Below are 14,898 nucleotides of genomic sequence, written 5' to 3' on the forward strand. Positions count from 1 at the left end.
CCATAAAAATGTTAAATTAAATAATTAAAAAATAAACTAAATAAAAAAACACCTACTAAAAAATGTATTTCTTTGCCTTCATGTTGTGACTGACAATAGAGAACAAAATACAAGTACATTTACTCTAAACAGTTTCTATTTCATAGATATACTTGTAATTTATTATAAATAAATCGTTTATACATTTAAAATAATATTTATTTTAAAGTCAAAATTTAGTTCTATAAACAATTTGTTGAAAAATAAATTACAAGTATATTTACTGAATGAATGTATATTTATTCTAAACACATTTTGTTGACTTGTACATAATTTATTATTTCCTATATTAAATCATACAAATTTAAAATAAAATAAATAATAAACAAATCTAAATAAAATCTAAATAAAACACCTAATTAAATTAAACATTTGATTTCTTAAAATATATATTTTTTTATTTTTAACAGAGAACCAAATACAAGTACATTTACTCTAAACACTTTCAGTTTCATAAATATTCTTGTAATTTATTTTTAAATAAATTGTTTACATATTTGCTAGTAAAATATAAAGTATTTATTTAAAAACTAGTGTAAATTAAGTCTAAATACTTTTTTGTTCAGTAAATATAATTAATTTAAACATACTCAAAGTATATTTATTCTAAATACTAAATTAAAATTGTATTTAAAATAAATAATAATAATAATAATAATAATAATAATAATAATAATAAATGTTATTAACATCCGAGAGCTATGAACCTGCAAAGGTGCTGTTAAATTATCGAAGTGCTAATTTAAAAATCAAAGGTCAAAGGTCAAAAAAGTTTGTGAATTTGTGATGTGTAACTAATGCAGTGCTTTAATGTCAATTAATGTAAATCTAAACAAATAAAATAAAATATGCATATAACTACAAATAATGACGCATATGAATAATAACACTCACCATTGGGTCCCATGCAGACGAACTTGACCTTCAGTCTCCTCAGTGTTTGCCTCTGGGCTCTCAGATTTCCCACAATCCACTGCAGAGTCACATTCCGCTCTGATATGAATCACAACCACATTAATTCATCATAAATTAAACATGAATATATCTGTTACATTATGTCAGTAGATCGGACCATTTCATGTTGACTTTAAACCCGATGTTTTTAGTAACACATTGTGAGCACAAACACACGGGTGACGCTTTCTATAAATAGACACATTAATTAATCCAATGAGAGTTCTCGAATCGATCAAGTGTAAGTGTGTCAGATGCAGAGCAATGTATCGTGATGCACAAGCGACACATCCAGATGTGTTTGTGTACATTTCATGATCTATATGTATTAACATCATTAGTGACTTAACTACAGATAACAGCAAATAACACCAGTCTCATGCTAGTGTGTAAAATGTGTTGGAAGGTTTTATGTTTAAAAAAAAAAACAATATTTTCATCATTTATTTGCAGTGCTGCCTTCTGTGTTTTTCATGATCATATATTTATATTTACTGGCAAATATATAAATAAATACAAATATTTAAATGTATCTAAATATAGTTTTTGTTCAGTAAATACACTTGTAATATTAATTTATACACTTACTTACTATAAATTAAAAGTATATTCACTCTAAACAAACTTTTCAGTATTTTTTATATTTTATATATTTACCCAAAACACTTTCGGTAAAATTATTTAATTATTTACTAATAATTGCATAAATAATTTATTTAGAATTAAATCACAATAGTATTTCCTCTAAATGCACTTTTTTATTCAGTAAATAATTTTTTTTTTTTTTTATAAATTATTAACTTAATTTACTGGTAAATATATAAACTAATAATTTATTTAAAATTATATTACAAGTATGTTCACTCAAAAATATTTGTATTATATATTATATAAATATATTTGTTTATATACTTGTAAATATATAAACTAATAATTGATTTAAAAATAAGCTAAACAAACTTTTTGTTCAGTGTATATATATATATATATATATATATATATATATATATATAAAATAAGAGAACTAGTAAATAGATACATATATAAATTGAAAAAAAGTGCTATATGCTGTGTGGTGATATTTAATTCAGTTTCTCCATTTATGACCTCTAGAAAAGTACAAAAACTGTATATTTAATGTAGAATAATTGACTATCAAATGAATGTACTGTACTTTATTCTGTCAAATGCATTGTTGTTTGTCTGTCTAAATGATCCTCGCTTTAGTGTTTAGAATGACTTCTCTTGTCAGAAATGATATCTTGGTTTAATTTTGATTACATGAACTTGTTTATTTTATTCGATTCGATGAAATCATTTGATTATCAGTGACCAGTTGATCATAGTAAATTAATACTTGCAATGATTGACATGTCAAATGTTTCAGACAGTCGTATACATGTGTGGAAATAAATGTTTTGATTTATGATGATAATCTTGTCAGTCAAACCTTTATTGGCTGCATTTCTAACGAGCATCACAAATACATATTGCATTCATTTATGGCTCATAAAAGAGTGTTTTCCACAGTTATGTTTGCAGTCAGATCCTGTGCATCCCTGATAACTCATGAGTTACTATAGGAAAATAAATCACTTGAAAACCATCTATACTGGTGCTTTAAAGGACATAATAACCAAAACGCCGATCTGAAATACTTTTATAAGATCTGTAAGATCTCCACAGAACCAATAAATCCAAAAATGGTTCTTGATAAGAAGTTAGTCTTCCAAAGAACTTTTATTTTGAAATTTGTAATTAATAATACAGTTTAATTTTGAGGTCAGCTTGACCATCCCTGCCCACCTCTGTCTCTCTCTCTCTCTGTGTGTGTGTGTGTGTGTGTGTGTGTGTTTAGGAAGGACCGTACGTGATGTTGAAGAAGAACTGGGAGATGTACGAAGGAAATGATCAGTTCGAAGGATACTGCGTGGATCTGGCGTCCGAGATCGCCAAACACATCGGCATCAGATACAAGATCTCCATCGTTCCTGACGGGAAATACGGAGCCAGAGATCCAGAGACCAAGATCTGGAACGGCATGGTTGGGGAGCTGGTGTACGGGGTGAGATACACACATATATATATATATACAAGGTCTTTTGTGTTTACATTTTTACAGGCATTTATCATTGTTTTTATCACGAATGTTATCTTTTTCATGCACATCACTTTATTAATGCATGTGCATCAGATAGAAGAACCTGAAAAATATATTTCCAACATAAATTGAGCTAAAGAAGCTAATTTTATCATACTACTGTTGTTTGATTTTGCTTTAAATAATAAAGAGTTAAATAAATGCAAAGATAAAAAGAAAGAAAGAACAGAAAAGTAAAAATATTTTAATATATATATTTATTAACTAACATTAAAAAAAGATTAATAAATGCTGTCATAGTATATTAAACTGTGATGTTATTGCTAACCAAAGCTAAAAGTATTGCATTTTGTTTCCGGTACCTGAAGGCTGAAATAAAAATATAGAAAATATAAATAATAATAATAATTTAAAAAAAGATGAAAGTTTAAAAACATTAAACAAAAATTACCTTGGTTGGGAGCTAACTGTAATAAACATATTTATTTTAAAGTACTTAAATTACTTAAACTGAAATGTAAAAAAAAAGAAGAGAATTATAGAAATATATATAAAATAAAATAAAAATACAAATGACAAAACACAAAATTACTAATACTTTAAATTTAAAATAAAAATAAAATATAAAAATAAAAACATGTTCAAATTATTAATAAAAAACTATAATAGAATCTCAACGATGCTAAAATAACACTGAATATATATATATATATATATATATATATATATATATATATATAACAAAAATGTACAAATATTAAGATAAAAGCTAATCCAAAATATGAATAATTTTAAAGTATATAAAAAAATTCTAAAATAAAAATAGATTATATATATATATATTTAAAAAACACAATATAATAATAAATAGTATTTATAAAATAGATTATATAAAATAATTATTATATTATATTATATTATATTATATTATTATATTATATTATATTATATTATATTATATTATATTATATTATATTATATTATATTATATTATATTATATTATATTAATCTAAATGATGGTTCATTATTGTGAAACGTTGCCAACAGAGCTGTTGTCATGCTGGCAAAACAGCAGGAGAAGCCAATTACTCATGTTTGCTCAAATCGTTTGCAGACAACTATTGACATATTTAATTCAATCGCCTAAATCAATTTGCATCTCTAATTTTCCTCCAATAAGACAAGACACGTGGTAAAAAATATAACAATAAAAAATCTCTCATTTCAGTCTGTTAATGTTTGTCCAGATGTGTTGGTCTTGTGTGTTTGTGTCGGATTCGTACAGCCAGAGCTCAAGGCCTTTTCTCTTTTAAATGCATCATCATTCATCGTGCAAGTACATAAAATCAGCCTCTCTGACGTCTCGCTGTGACTCCAGCAGCGAAAGGCAAACGCTCCTGCTGACGAGTGTTAATGAGCTCGGGGAGAGCACAGATGCACATCTTTCTGCCCCATTAAACACACTCATCCTCCAACCTGCTAATACACACTCCACAAGAGCGACCCGCGCGTGAACACGCCATTCAGAACCTCACAGTGAGATTTAGAGGATTTATAAGCCTTCACGAGAGACCAGAGGGTGTTAAACAACATTATTAGACTCTCTCTTGGTCAAGTGCTGCATCAGATATGTCTATACTAGACTAAACGACCAGTCTTTGAGGAAAAGTTCAGTCTAAAAATGAATTTGATGAAAGTTTATGCCAACCAAGATCAGGATGAGTTTGTTTCTTCATCAGATTTGGAGTAATGTAGCATTGTATCAGTGTCTCATCAATGGATGCTCTGCAGTGAATGGGTGCCGTCAGAATGAGAGTCCAAACAGATGATAAAACAAACAGATTTGACACTATAAATATTAATAATAAAATTATTAATTATTAATAATAAAATGTTTTATTAAAATATTATAAAAAATATTTTATTTAGAATTATATTTTATTCATACAAATTGTATTATAAATAAATATAAATGTAAATGTTCCGAAATTATATTTATATACAATATTTACATATAAACGTTAATATGAACAAGATAATAAAACATAAAATGTTTAATTCATTTTTATTATATAATACATAAAATATTTCAAAATATGATTAATATATAAAAGTTAATATAAAAATTATATTTATATTTGTTATAAAAATAAATAATATAAATAATATTATAATTACTATATTATTACTATACTATATTATGCGTATTTTTTTATTATTTTAGTACATAAAATATTATGTTGTATTAAAATACTAATGTAGATTAAAATCTTTAAAATTTCATTTTTGCATATATATATATATATATATATATATATATATATATATATATATATATATATATATATAAAATAAACTATTAATATATTATGTATAAACTATTACTTTATATTTAGAATGTATTATAAAAACTTATATTATAAAAACTTATATACAAAAAAAATTGCCATTGTTTCAAAGTAATTTATTTTATTTTATTTATTTTTCTTTTTGTAATCAGCTTTGCAATATTGTCTTTTCTAACTATTTTCAAATATTATTATTATTATTATTTTATTTTTGTTTGCACAACACTTAATCTTAAAGCTGCTGGGTTTGGATCAAGGCTTAAAAACTCATTGAAGAATGTATTGAAACGCAGCTTGGGAAAATAAATGGCACATGCATTTTCAGAATCAAGGCTACTGGAAAAGCAAGTGCACACACACACACACACACACCCATACACACAGGCCTCTAATTAAATCTAGCAGCGAAACAACTTCTTGTGTTCCTACAGGAGGGAAAAAGATGGCCGACTTTCACTGTGACCTTTCACTGGTATTAAACCACTGAGCCGGTCTAAATATTACTATACTCAAGTCCCTCAGACGCCTGTTCACTGATGAAACCATTTCCATTCACAAGTGCTTGAATCCTGGCGTTTTATTAACTTGGAGATGCTGTAAATGTGATATAATAAAGGAGGTGCATTGCAATTTTTTTCTCTATCATCTAAACCCTTTAAAGAAAGAGATGGGGGAAAGTAATGGGCTGTAAAAACATGCTTGGACACAGACACTTGGAATGTGTTTTTCTCGTGAAATCGCACTATTGAAAGCACTTTACTATAATAACCCGTCTCTCCCGGACTTAGAGTGGCTTTAACCCGGGATTCACCGCAATACAGGGTCCTTGATGTTTTGGGGACCTTAAAAATGAATGGGTCAGACAGATGCCGAAATGAGTCACATAAAAGGGTAATATTCTACCGTTTTAAAGCTTTTTGTCCATGTAAAGTCCGATTTAATTGTAAGGTTTCTTAAAATGTGTGATTTTTTAATAGAAATAAATACTTTTATTCAGGAAGGATGCATTAAAATGATTTAAAAGTGACATTTTTAAATGTTACAAAAGATGACTATTTAAATAAACGCTGTTCTTTTGAACTTTCTGTTCATCTGTTAATCCTACAAAATAAAATATATCACCTTTTCCACAATAATATTGTGCGGCACAACTGTTTTCAACACTGATAATAATCAGTAATGTTTCTTGAGCCGTAAATCAGTATATTATTCTGATTTCTGAAGATCATGTGACACTGAAGACTGGAGGAATGATGCTGAAAATACAGCTGTGCATCACAGAAATAAATTACATTTTACTTTATATTCACATAGAAAACCATTATTTTAAATAGTAAAAGTTTTTCATAATTTTTATTTTATTTTACTATGAATAAATGCAGCCTTGATGAGCAGAAGAGTGGCTTTTACAAAATGTAATTTTATTTTTAAATCTGTAGATCTCAACATTTTTAAATGACATCAAGGCTGAAATATCGCTTTAAATATACAGCAAACAACTGAAATCAATAATAAAAAACACCTTTACATGAGATTTAAAGCAATATAATTTTTTCTCCAAAAACTACTCATTCCAGCTCTGTTTCAACACTCGATTCTTTGTGTATTGAAATCGTGGAGTTTATTTCATGTTATTGTGCTTTTAGTGTTTTGATACTGTTTTACTATGTGTTTACTTATTGTACGGCACTTTGCTCAGTGGTCGGTCGTGTAAAAGTGCTCAATAAATACATAAAAAGACACACATAAACATCAGATTCTGAGCCTCTGAGTGTGTTCCTTCCTCCACAGAAAGCGGAGATCGCTGTGGCCCCGTTAACCATCACTCTGGTCCGGGAGGAGGTGATCGACTTCTCCAAGCCCTTCATGAGTCTGGGCATCTCCATCATGATCAAGAAGCCTCAGAAGTCCAAACCGGGCGTCTTCTCCTTCCTGGACCCGCTGGCCTACGAGATCTGGATGTGCATCGTGTTCGCCTACATCGGCGTGAGCGTGGTGCTCTTCCTGGTCAGCCGCTTCAGCCCGTACGAGTGGCACACCGAGGAGCCCGAGGACGGCTCCGACGGTCCGCCCAGTGACCAGCCCCCCAACGAGTTCGGGATCTTCAACAGTCTCTGGTTCTCTCTGGGCGCCTTCATGCAGCAGGGCTGTGACTTCACACCCAGGTGAGAGCCACTAGAGCCGTGCAATTCATCAAAATAAAGGCTGCAGTGGAATTAAATACATATACAGTACAGACCAAAAGTTTGGAAACATTACTATTTTTAATGTTTTTAAAGAAGTGTCTTCTGCTCATCAAGCCTGCATTTATTTGATCAAAAATACAGAAAAAACAGTAATATTGTGAAATATTATTACAATTTAGAATAAATGTTTTTAAATGTATTATACTTTAAATGATCATTTGTTTCAGTGATGCAAAGCTGAATTTTTAGGATCATTATCACATGATCCTTTAGAAATCATTCTAATATGATGATTCATTATCAAAGTTGGAAACTGTTCTGCTGCTTAATATTTTTTCAGAACATGTGATACTTTTTTAGGATACTTTGATGAATAAAAAGAAAAAAAAAAGAATAAAAGAAGCCATGTTTTTAAAATATAAATATTTTGTAATAACAATATACACTACTGGTCAGTAATTTGGGGTCAGTAATTTTTTTTCTTTCTTTTTTTAAAAATAAAATCAATACTTTTATTCAGCAAGGATTTGTTAAATTGATAAAAAGTGATAGTAAAGAAAAAATATTATTAGAATATATATTATTCACATTTTTTTTTATTTTGAATAAATGCAGTTCTTTTTAACCTTTAATTGACCAAATATATTCGACAGCAGAACTGTTTCCAACACTCATAATAAATCAGAATATTAGAATGATTTCTAAATGATCATGTGATCGACTGATGTTACATGTGACACTGAAGGCTGGAGGAATGATGCTGAAAATTCACAGGATTATTTTTTTTTTTAAGTATATTCAAATAGAAAACTATTATTTTAAGTTGTAATAATATTTCAAAATATTACTGTTTTTTTCTGTATTTTTGATCAAATAAATGCAGACTTGATGAGCAGAAGAAACTTCTTTCAAAAACATTAAAAATAGTAATGTTTCCAAAATTTTGGTCTGTATTGTATGTGCCACATTTTTAAGAGTGAAGCTCGGCGTTGTGTTCATTTACACGCTGGTGTTTTCAGTGGGTTTTTAAACATGAAATCATCAATTATAACATGCACTTTAATATGCAACAATTTCCCCAAACGTATAAACCTACTGTGGTGAAAAAGAGAAGCTTAAAGGACCCAGTCAGCGGTTTTCAGTCAAGCTTGATGTTATAATGTTAGTGGTACTGTAAAACAAAATTATTATTGTAGTTGTTATATTTTTTTCTGAAATACTCGATTTTTGTATTTTACATGTAAATATGATTACAGTAGTAAAATTTCTGATTGTGTTGCATATTTTAATTTTCTAATATAATATTACTTCTACAATTGAAAAAAAAATGTTAACAATAATAATAATAATTATATTTGTAATAATAATTATTATTATTATAGCTGTGCATTTATTGAATGAGCACTGTGCAATGTCCGAACTGATTGCACTATATTTTCAAAAAGTTAATTTTTTTATAATTTTAAAAGTTTTAAAATTGCTTGTTTTATTCTTGTTATTATTTTTCTTCATTATTATTTTAATTTATTTTATGTTAAGCACTTCGAATTACCATTGTGTACGAAATGTGCTATATAAATAAACTAGCCTTGCCTTGCCTTGCCTAATTATAAATATTATATTATAATAAATTATATTTGTTTCAATAATCTTGTCAAACTTAAACTGCAATAAAATATTCTCACAATTCTGAGAAAACAAAACTGCAAGACAAACTGAATTGTGAGATATAAATGTGCAATTCTGAGAAAATATGCAATTGTTTTATTTGTTTTTGCCACAGAATTTAATTTAAAACAGGGTAATTGCATTTTTTTTTATCTCGCAATTCTGTCTTTTTCCTCAGAATTGCACATTTTATATCTTGCAACTCTTAGTATTTTGCGATTTCCTTAGAATTATGAGATATAAACTCAGAAATGCTAAAAAAAATGTATAAATAAATAAAATAAAAAAACTAAACAACAACAAAAAAAAGTAATAAATGTGAGACAAAAAAATCTAAATTGCAAAAAAAAAGTTGTGACATCAATTTAACAATACATTTTAATTTTAATTTGTTTACCCTGTGGTGTAAATGGTCTTCCATAAATACTTTCCAACTAAAATAATATTTTAATTTAATACTGAAATTTATCACATTATTACTAATAGTAATTTAATAATTAAATAATATAATTGTTATATAATTCCTCATTTACTTTCTCACTTCGGGATCTTTTTTCCACCACAGCTGTCAGAAATCTCTCTCACAGGCTTGATCTTTATAACATCTCTATAACTCAATAATAAACACGGCAGATATTTCCTGGCCTAAAGCGTAAAGCGGGTCATTCCTGTGCTTTGGTCTGTGCTGACCGAAAGGCTCCCCAGAATCCCAGGCACAAAATTAAAGAAACCGCAGGCTCACCGTCTCCACTTCCTTCAAGACAAACATTAAACTTTCATACCTGCAGCTGCACGGCAGAAAATCACACTTTATTTTTAGAATATTTATAAGGATATAGCATTTTATTATTGATAGCCAGAGAATGTGGCACAATGAAAAATAGATGTCCGGGGTCCTGAGAAAGGCAGTGCCTCTGAACTGCACTAAATTACTAGAATCTGTCCCAAAAAAACAAACAGAACGAGAGCGCTGCTGTGAATGTGTTGATCTGCTGTAAGAAAGCTTTCACACTCTTCCTCGTGAAACATTTACGCTGCCATATCATGCCTCGCTGGACTTAAACCTGTGTCTGGGAGCACGCAGCATTACACTGACAAAATTACATGGTTCTTGCCAAACGCCAAGCATTTTTGAGCTGCAGAGCGCACACAGATGCGGTTCTGAGAGATTAATGCCTAGTGTCAGAAGCGTTCAGGTTTTCAGAGTGGAACTGACATTAGCATTAGCATTAGCATTAGCCTGGTCAGCAGCTCTGTGCATTAAAGGACATTACTGATCCACACACACACACACACACACACACACTTCAGACTCTTTCTCATACATTACCCACAAAATATACAGAGAGACCGAGCTATTTTTAAAGTGAATGTACTCTCGACAATAAGAAAAAAGAACAAACACACACACACACGCATGCACACACACACACACACACACACACACAGTTATATATATATATACACACACACACACACAATCAAAAAACTGCTGACAAGACTGTAGGTGGATTTTGCTAATAATATGATTTTTTTTTTTTTTTTTTAGTTTCTAAAAATAAAAAAGTATAATGTATATAATATATAAACTATAGCTATTTCATCGTACTGCATTACATTGCAAAGGATATAATGCACAGCAATGTCCATCATAATGCAGTGTGAATCTCTTTATACTGCATCACATATACAGGAATATTTCTCCCAAATATCATGCGCCGCGGGCTGTATTCTGATGATGTCAGAGCGTGTTGTTTCTGTTCTGCAGCAGAGCTTTAGGACACGGCGTGTGATTCATGCGGCACACGCACAGATCATTTCCTCTGAAAGGATTATTGCTCTTAATCCTGTGATGTACACAATTATAATAGACTTTCTCTAAAAGAATGTTTGATTATGTCGTGCCATGCCTGATGGCTTGTGTGGTTTTTAGTATAGTATTTAATATCTTTTCTAGTACACTTATTTTAATTTGTATAAACATACAAACTAGAACTAGTCAATTATGAGTGTCATGTTTCTTCATCAGATTTGGAGAAATGTAGCATCACATCATCTCCTGTTGTCTCTCACTTCAAAATCCAGCCACAGATTTGTTTAGAGCTGTTTAAACGGTGCTTGATCTGTGCAGATTTCTCTCCTGATTCAGACCAGAACACTTTTTTTGCTGGAGGAAATGTTATTATGGATTATAGACTTATAATTTAGTTGAAAAGATTTTGTTATGGATTGTTTGATGGATTTGTTTCATCTTTTGTCTTCTCCAGATGTTAACTGATGAACTGGAGTGCTGTTGATTATTGTGATGTTTTTATGAGCTCTCATTCTGACGGCACCCATTCACTGCAGAGCATCCATTGAGGAGACACTGATGCAATGCTACATTTCTACAAATCTGATGAAGAAACAAACTCAATTAGATGTTGGTAACCTGAGGGCGAGTACAATTTCAGCACATTTTCATTTTTGGTGAACTATTCCTTTAACCGGAGAAGGTCGGCCACACATTAGCACAAGGGTTACACACCTGTCAAGATGCATCACACACACACACGCACACACACACACACACACACACATGGATTTTTCTGCTGGTCACATCTCTCTCCTGCTTCCTAGTGTCTCTCGCTCTTTTGTTCCTTCCATTTTCTTCTGTTCTCAGTCTCCTCCACTGTTATCAAACTCTCTGTTACAACACCTTCTCATTCTCTGTCTGCTTTGCAAAAAATTCCTTCAGTGATTCAGATCCTAAAACGACGCTATCAGTGGATTCAAGCCTTAATGTGATGCAAGAGTCAGTTCATCAGAGCGAGATTAGAGTTCTGCTTTATAACCGCTGATGGCACACAGATAAACGCAATCACACACACACATCAAAAGGACCATCTTATCACCTCATCCACCATCAAAAGAGAGAGAGAGAGAGAGATTTGTCCTTTCCAGCCATGACTTTGATCTCTCTCATCAGTACACGTGTTCTCGGAGGACATGACTCTTTAGATAGAGTCAGTGTCTCCTCCCCGTCTCCGAAACCATGTGCATCGGAACCATTGCATGTGTGTAGGACAAGACCCACCCACTTTTTAAGAAACCCCCATGTCATCCAAGATGTTCATGACTTCGTCTTCAGTCGCAAATAAATTAAGGTTTTTGAGGAAACATTCCAGGTTTTTTCTCCATATAATGGACTTCAGTGGGGATCAACGGGCTGAAGGTCCAGATTGCAGCTTCAGTTGAGCTTCAAAGAGCTCTACACGATCCCAGACGATGAATAAAGGTCTTTTCTAGAGAAACCATCTGTCATTTAAAAAAAAAAATGATATACTTTTCAACAATGAATGCATGTCTTGCACTAGCTCCACGATGCGTAAACACGTTGGAAAGGTTACATGCAGTTAGCTCTTCGTCTGTGTACTCTGGTTCAGAAGAGTCATGTGGGACATGATTTTCTCCTCCTTCAAAAAGTCTGACATCGTTGTTTTATGTTTTTAAGTAAAGGGCGTTTGACTTGTTTTGCATGTTCGCTTTGTAAACACATTTGTAAATACTTTTTCCCCCACATCACGCGTGACCTTTACATAGGGACTATGTCATGCATGTCCAGTTAGTACAAGATGAGCATTTGTGTTTAAGTGTATAAATGTTTATTTTTTTAAGAAAATGACAGATTGTTTCTCTAGATAATACCCTTAACTGTGGTTTGGACCTTCACCCCATTGGTCCTCATTCAAGTGCAATATATGAAGAAAAATACTGGTAGTTTTTCCTCAAAAAACTTAATTTCTTTGTGACTGAAGACAGAAAGACATGAACTTGGATGACATGGGGGTAAGCAAATTATCAGCAGTTTAGTTTAAGTGAATGTTCATCATGATTTGTTCGCCAGTTGCTTCTAAAGGCATCATTTAGTGTTTGTTGCAGCACTTAATTATAGTTACCCTTACACTATGTTGGACCCACCCACAGCTGTTTGCTTCCGACACCCCATGGCTAAAACTGTCTCCATTTAGATTTCATTCCTGCCAGTGCAGTGACAGTACAAACTGCACACACACCACGCACATTCCTTAAATACACAGTGCCCACTGAGCTCAACTGTGAACTGACATCATGACTTGCTAGCTCCAGTGTTAAAGATTCGAGTAAAATGATCTAAAAGCAGTAGAAGATCAAAGCATCAGAATTTAAAAAGCAGACATTATGACATCAAGATTCTAAAAGCCATTATGACATCATCGCTGGCAGTTACATTTTCAGGTCTGAACATTCTATGTGGCCGGTCACACAGAAGGTGTGACATCACAGAATGCACCCTCTGTGATGTTGCCATGCCAACTTGCTTCTGTAAACAAAAGCTTGTGACACTTGCCCCGCCTCCAGAGTCTTCTGATTGGTGCACTCAATATTTTCATAAATACAGTTGGAAATTATGTTTTTCGCTTGATATAATTGAGGTTAAACCACTGGAGTCACATGGAGTACTTTAACTATGTCTTTCCAACCGTTCTGGGCTTTGAATGTGTAATGAAACTTTAAAAATGTAGAGCCTGTAGACTAATTTTTAGCAATAAGTCGCTGGCTGCAATTCGCTTAATGGCCACCGGTGTCACTAATAACAAGGGTTTCTGAATTCTGTATAGAGCCCTTTAACAGCTAAATATCAGCAGGAGTTAATATTTACTTTTGACTCTCAAATATGCTTGATGGTATTCAAACAAACACAGTCAGTTGAGTCTTAAGTGAACATAAGAAATTTGAAGAAATATGGATCAATATATTGTCTAGTGTTAGGGTTAAAAGATTTGTTTATAAGTGGTTCAAGAAAGGGGAAAGCACTTCTCTTTCCATTATGTGTGCCTAACACATCAAAAACACTTCATTGTAAATATTGTTTGTATTTTAAAATTACTTTGTATTTTTTTATGTGCAGGATGATTGATGTGAGACAATATCCTTCCTCATAGTTTTGTGACAGTAGAATGAGTTTGACTCTGTGAAATTGACCAAGAACCAAATAAACAGATGGCTTTGTTTTCTACTGAGAGGACCAATGGGAAACTGCCTAGTTTGGCCTGAAACTCAATTGGACATCTCTATAGACATTTTTAACAGATTTTATACCATCACAGCTTCTGTGAAGAAACCGTTCAGTTCCCTGCAGTGCACTAGCACATTAAATGCATTTTGCCTGGTATTTTATGGTAATTAAATTTTACTAAGGCTTTTGAGTGAATCTACATGTTCTTGCATCCTTATTGATGAACCCAGGTCAGCGTAGCTAGTGGTGTGTTTCAGTAGATGAAGTGAGAGAATGGTGCGTTTATAATGAGATCTTGGTTACGTTTTGAAGACTCTAATTTCTCCTGGATTTACTGCAGGTCTCACAGACGCGCTTCAGTCTTAAACGCTTATAATGAGTGTTCTGTCTCTTTTTGAAATAGTGTAAAGTCATTTCTAAAGCAGAAATGTAGTTTAACCATCTTGCGGAGTGAGACCAGAGATTGTTTCGGAAGTCTAAAAATCATTTTAAGAGGGACACAATAGAAGCTCACTGAGGTTAAATGAACAGTTTACTCAAAAATGTAAACATTACTCACCCTC

At 31.5% G+C, this 14,898-nt stretch overlaps 1 protein-coding gene across 1 annotated transcript in view; it reads left to right on the plus strand.

The window, feature by feature from the left end:
• LOC113081241 (glutamate receptor 4-like) overlaps nucleotides 1-14,898 on the plus strand; it is a gene marked incomplete at its 5' end in the record, with an annotated part of 53,960 nt that overhangs the window by 22,153 nt on the left and 16,909 nt on the right. Inside the window, 2 exons of the mRNA XM_026253313.1 lie at nucleotides 2,852-3,058; nucleotides 7,235-7,608. Coding sequence (XP_026109098.1) covers nucleotides 2,852-3,058; nucleotides 7,235-7,608 — 581 coding nt within the window. The remainder of the gene's footprint in view (nucleotides 1-2,851; nucleotides 3,059-7,234; nucleotides 7,609-14,898) is intronic.

This window comes from Carassius auratus, unplaced genomic scaffold (assembly GCF_003368295.1).
Source record: "Carassius auratus strain Wakin unplaced genomic scaffold, ASM336829v1 scaf_tig00033530, whole genome shotgun sequence".
NCBI lineage: Eukaryota > Metazoa > Chordata > Actinopteri > Cypriniformes > Cyprinidae > Carassius > Carassius auratus.